Source organism: Oncorhynchus mykiss, chromosome 15 (genome assembly GCF_057628025.1).
Source record: "Oncorhynchus mykiss isolate SJ-2025 chromosome 15, ASM5762802v1, whole genome shotgun sequence".
Taxonomy (NCBI): Eukaryota; Metazoa; Chordata; class Actinopteri; order Salmoniformes; family Salmonidae; genus Oncorhynchus; species Oncorhynchus mykiss.
Window position 1 is genome coordinate 27,531,452 of NC_143036.1, and position 6,000 is coordinate 27,537,451.

The following is a 6,000-nucleotide window of genomic DNA, read 5'->3' on the forward strand; positions in this document are numbered from 1 at the left end:
GCACGCACACACACATTCTTTCTAATAATTCTCCCTCCCTCTCTCTCACACTCTCTCTCTCTTTCTGTCTTTCTCCCTCTCTCCCTCCATCTCTGTAGATGTCCTAGTGATCCTGGCTGTGCCAGTGGGCCTGGTGTCTTCTACCCAGGAGCTGTACCCCAGCCGGACCCCCCAGGACCCTGTCTCCATGGCAGCGCCCCACAGCAGCCCCCCTAACCCGCTCTCGGCCCTGGCCCCCCCAGACTGGCAGCAGGAGGGCTCCAGCAGCGGGGATTCTTGGTCCCCACAGGGAGGGGCAATGCCCACGGGCATCATCCAGCCCACCGCATCCCACAGCTCTTGGGGCTGGCATCTAAACCACAACACCAGCCTGGCACACATTATAACACCACCCAGTAGAGACAGCCTCATTCAAGCTGTAGCTACTGTCAGTCCTAACACTGTGAGCTCTGTGAGAGTTAACCAAGACCCTGGCCTTAGCTCTGCCAGCCCCAGCCCAGTCAAGCAGGCCCACTCCCCCAGCTCTAGTGCTCTCAACCCGGGCCACAGCTCCAGTTCTCTCAGTGCAGACCAGGGCCTCATGCCCAACTCGTTCAGTGTAAATAAAGCCCGTAGCCCAGATACTGTCAGTGTTGACCAGGGCAACAGCCCTCCTAGCCTTACCAGCTCTGGTGGCCCGCATAGTGAGGTGGCTCCAGACTCTGGGTCTGCCCTGGCTCCTCCAATGCCCAGCCCACTCACAGAGAGAGGGCATACTCTTGACCCGGAGCTTGGTGGTCTCCCGTCCCCCACACACACGCATGCCCCCCTGGTGGGGAATGACGAGGAGGCCACAGACCCCAGTCAGCAGGACTTCACCAGTGAGCTGCAGCCTTCCTCCCTCTCCTCCTCCTCCTCTTCCTCAGTGGATGCTGCTCTAGATCAGACCCTCAGGGAGCATGTTGAAGCCACGCCCGAGCTCTCCCAACCCCACGCCATCACCCTACGGGGGGTGCACCCATTGGTCAACGAAAGGCCCACCAGGGAGCTCAAAACAGAGGGGCCTGCCTCTCCAAAAGAGAGCCCACCAGACAAGCCCCCCTCCCCGGCCCCCACCTCTCCATCTCCCCCCTCCCTGACCCATGCCAGTCTGGCCCCAAAGTCCAGCCCTGTCTCCACCAATGGTACCACAACCAATGACACCGCAGCCCAGGAGACAGGCAGCGGCAGGGCCCCCCCTCAGGGTACAACAACAGACGATGCCCCCCTTGGCCCACAAAGCCCACTTGGCAATGCCACTTTTCATAACGGCAGTGTGGAGGGCAGCCCTAGCAAGAACCCCTCCTACCAGTGGAACAGCTCGTCCCCTACGGAGCCGCCCTCCACGGCCAGTGGGAACTTTCTGAACCGCCTGGTCCCCGCCACCACCAGGGACCCCTGGGGTCCAGGCAACGGCTCTGGCCCTGCTATGGACTCGCCGCTGTCCCGCGCCACCATCTGCCTGAGCAAGATGGACATCATGTGGATCGTGTTGGCTATCAGTGTGCCTGTGACCTCATGCTGTGAGTATCAAATAGCAACCTGAGGAAGGCTCTGGTGACAAGAGGTTAGAGAAATTGTGTTTGTGTCAGTGGGAGGCTAACCAACACTTGTTGGCGGGTGAGACCACTTTCATACTGACCACCGTATCCACTGAAACACTGTGATACATAATGAAAGACCCTGGATTGATGTATTAGAGGTTATATCATTTTAGAGTATTACTGACTTTGCCCTTCTCCCCCTCTCTCCCTCCCCCTCCAGCTGTCCTGCTGACTGTGTGCTGTATGAGGAGGAAGAAGAAGTCTTCAAGCCAGGAGAACAACCTGAGCTACTGGAACAATGCCATCACCATGGACTACTTCAACAGGCACGCGGTGGAGCTGCCTCGGGAGATCACGTCCCTAGACAACGCTGAGGTACACCTATTCCTGATGTCACTGACAACCTTGTTATAAAGCCCAAAGAGGAATTCCTGTAGGAAATTAGAAATGTTTCACTTCAGTGGAAGGGCCTGTATGTAAGTTACAGCCCCCCAATCTGGCACCAAATTGCTCTACGGGGGATGTATTATATAGAGTGAAAGGGCCGATATGTACGGTTGTTGTGAAGCCTGGACTCAGCATGGTATAATGGACATTTGGTCAAATTGACATAATCTGTGTGATGGCATAGACTGGAGTTTAGAAATAAGCTATTTTCTGAATATACAGCCTATGTTTGTACAGGCATTACAAATGTGGGCTCCTCCAATCCTCCAAGTTAGGCTCCTCAACTAAATGTTCTTCAGAATTCACTAATGATACAAAACATGTAAATAAGTGAGCAGTGTTGTTGCCAAGTAGCTAGAGTACTTTAGCAGATGTGAGGTCAACATGTTGGTTACAGTGGACTATATATGTGGACTATAGTGCCCTCTGCTGTAAAATTACAGCCAAAACTTAAACGAATCATTTTGGGGTAATTTTAAACCGTCAGATTATCCTTTGTATAGTTCAGGGATGGGCAAAACACTGTATGTGTGGGTATAGATGTGGGTAGCAGACGCGCAAGCCACTGCAGCCCCTCTTGATGATTACACATTTTTTTCTGACCCCCATCAAAGTTGCTTATCCCTGGTGTCGTCTATCGCATTTCAATTCACTCTACGGACATATTTTTGTTGCTATGAAATTAGCACGTCTCATCGGCTCTCCACATAATTTCTCATCTGCATACTGACCACACCTCTATTTCTGATTTGTCCTCTCTTTTTGCTCACTCCATCGCTCACTCTCTGCCAATGCCTCCTCCCGTGGTGCAGGAGGGGAATGCCGAGGTTGGAACATGTTTAGGGTGTTTGTGGTGACACACAGGTGTTGTCTTGCGTCCCTATTTTATTCCTCCCACTGTAGCGCTGCCTCATCCCTCCCTCCCTCCCTCCCTCCATCTTTGTCTTTCCTTATAATTCCCCTAAAGTGCCTCTAGCTTTGCTGATGCTGTTACAATAGAGATGAACCGTGAATTGATTTATCTATATGGCTGTTACGGTCAATATCTATTTTTGCCAAATAGCCTTTTTCCAGTGCAACCAAGTGTATCTTCCATACAATAGTTCAAGTACTATATACAGTGACGTGTTAATGTTAGGGTTAGGGGTATTGCCAGCCAGAATGTACCTCTTCCCGTCCCCTCTCTTTCTGTAAGGCTCGTTCTTCTGAATCACTCTGTTTTTTTCTGCTTTTTCTCCCCCACCCCCTGTTGTCTTTTTAGCTGAGTCACTGCCACGATTTCTCTCTCTCCCTCTCCCTCTACTAACTCTCCTCTGTCTCTCTCCCACTCCTCCCTCTTCCACTCTTCCCTCCCTCTGCTGTGTTGCTGTGTTCTGCTGAGTCTCCCCTTCCCTTCTTTACTTATTTTCTCTGTTGTGTAGCCTGTTCAACTCCCCTCCCTCTTTCCCTCTATTTTTGTCTCTCTGTGTTCTTTCTGCTAGCTTAATCAGTCAGCCATCTTTTGTCCTCACCTTTCTACTACATACGATTCAGACCCCAAGCACAGAGAAATGTTTGTGTCTCCTAAGTCGCAAAACACTCTGTCCTGAATCTCACTAGCCTTTGTGTGTTGTGTGTTTCGTATGTGCGTGCGTGCATGTGTGCGTGCATGTCTGTGTGTGTTTCAGGAGCAGGAGACGTGCCTACCTCCTAATGGAGACTACAGCGACAGCGGGGTGGTGCTGGTTAACCCTTTCTGCCAGGAGACCCTGTTCATCAACAGAGAGAAGGCCTGTGACATCTAGAGCAGACAGATGCTGGTCTGGTGGCCATGTCCTGATACCACCGGTACAAGTCTGTCAAAAATAAAAGTCTGACTTTCAAAATAAATGTCCCCCGCCCTTTTCTCCCTGTCGTTGTCATTTTTATACATGTGGTTAACTTCAGAGACACCCACTTTATACTGTATATTATGAATACATAAACGAGACGAAGAGAAGAGCTAAAAACAGACACTATTTACTATGAGGGTTTGCCTGCATATTTTTCTGATGTACATTTTCTACAAAAGCTTAATTGTGATAATGGTTTTTATGTCTTTATAATCTACGGAGTATGTGTGATTTGCCTTTTGTTACAGTGGCTTGATGGTGAGAGCATTGTGGACGTGGCCACTTGAATTCTGCTTTAGAGAAAATATATTATGTAAGAACGTTATGTTTCATTTTCTTAAAAATCAAACCCAAAATACTTACTGAAAAGCCTGTTGAACTTGAATTCTGTACCTACGTACTTGAGGGGATATGGAGGTTTAGGGCAAGGTTTGTGAGGCCAGGTTTTAGTAGAGAGTGCCCAAAGGGTATAGGGTTGTATCTGAATAGACCAAATGGACTTTCCCCCTCACGTGTCACCAGCCTCTCTGTTGAGGGACCACGTACATGTCTTAACTCCCTTTGTCAAGCTGTCTGTCTGTCTGTCTGTCTGTCTGTCTGTCTGTATGGATTTGTGTTATGGAGTGAGTTCTGGTTTTGGCAGTCAATGATGTTTGTTTAACGTTAGCCCTCTCTAACCCTAAATATTTTGAGACCAAACATATCATAATCTCCCTCCATAAGTACAGTATTTGTCCATGAGAGTAAATTGTGTTTATTACTGTAATGTACAGATACTGAATGATATTTGATTTAATTTCTGGATGTAAAAATAAAAAATGCCGTAGAAATCATGACCAATGAAAATACTGAGATAATATTTTATCCTGAATATTTACTGTGAGCACTGACAGTGGCAGAGTTTAATCAAACATACATATTTTGTTTCATTATCAAATCGATTTGTGTATCATGCTTTACTTTTGCTTTGTCACATGTTTGTAGTTGCTAAATGCTGCCTTTTGTTACTGCCTCTGCTTGTCACATTGTGAAACGCTTATCTGTTCAATCATACTACTCAGTGTTTGAAAATTTAGTTGAATTAGTGTTTTGTTGAATATGTTATCAATCTACTGGATGTGCACTGAGTATACCAAACATTAGGGACACCTTCCTAATATTAAGGTGCACCCCTTTCCCCTCAGAAGACACTCAATACATCAGGACATGGACTCTACAAGGTGTCGAAAGCGTTCCACAGGGATGCTGGCCAATGTTGACTCCAATGCTTCCCACAGTTGTGTCAAGTTGGCTGGATGTCGTCTGGTTGGTGGACCATTCTTGATACACACAGGAAACTGTTGAGTGTGGAAAAACCAGCAGTGTTGCAGTTCTTGATACAAACTGGTACGCCTGGCCCCTACTACCAAACCTTGTTCAAAGGCACTTACATTTTTGTCCTGCCCATTCACCCACTGAATGGCACACATACGCAATCCATGTCTCAATTGTCTCAAGGCTTAAAAATCATGATTTAACCTGTTTCCTCCCCTTCATTTACATTGATTGAAGTGGATTTAACAAGTGACATCAGTAAGGGATCATAGCTTTCACCTGGATACACCTGGCCAGTCTATGTTATGGAAAGAGCAGGAGTTCATAATGTTTTGTATACTCAGTGTTGCTGCAATGGGCACGAGGTGCCATACCAGAGAATGGGTATTTTGCTAAATGTAGAATGGAGAGGAGGGGCAGTATCTTGTGTCCAGCGTCATGTATTTTTTGTATCGTAACATACACTGTCATTTTTACTGCTGAGCAATAAAAGAGAAAAGCTTTGAACATTCTCTGTGTCTTACTGACTATTCATCTATTTGACTTCTTCCACTCATTCATGAAGACTGTTTTAGTTGCATATTAACTACATAGTATATGCATAGGACTCCTGAGATATTGTGCCACTGCCAATTGGTATTTTATATGATCAACCTTCTACGCTACACAAGGCTATCTTAATTTGAATTGTCCATTAACTAAAAAAAGAGAGAAGAATCATTACCACTTGCTGCAGACAGATGTACAATAAACCTCTGGGACAAAGCAATGTCAGTGCCTTGCTGACCCCAGCTAAACCATTGACT

At 47.2% G+C, this 6,000-nt stretch overlaps 1 protein-coding gene across 3 annotated transcripts in view; it reads left to right on the forward strand.

Annotated features, from left to right (window-relative positions):
• The window catches only part of LOC110489896 (uncharacterized), a 59,202-nt gene extending 53,501 nt beyond the window's left edge, over nt 1–5,701 (forward strand). For all 3 annotated transcript variants that reach the window (XM_021562862.3, XM_021562864.3, XM_021562863.3), the window contains exons 3-5: nt 99–1,541; nt 1,783–1,937; nt 3,677–5,701. In XM_021562862.3, the coding sequence (XP_021418537.3) occupies nt 99–1,541; nt 1,783–1,937; nt 3,677–3,793 (1,715 nt within the window). In that variant the 3' untranslated portion in view covers nt 3,794–5,701. The remainder of the gene's footprint in view (nt 1–98; nt 1,542–1,782; nt 1,938–3,676) is intronic.
• The last annotated feature ends 299 nt before the right edge of the window (nt 5,702–6,000 follow it).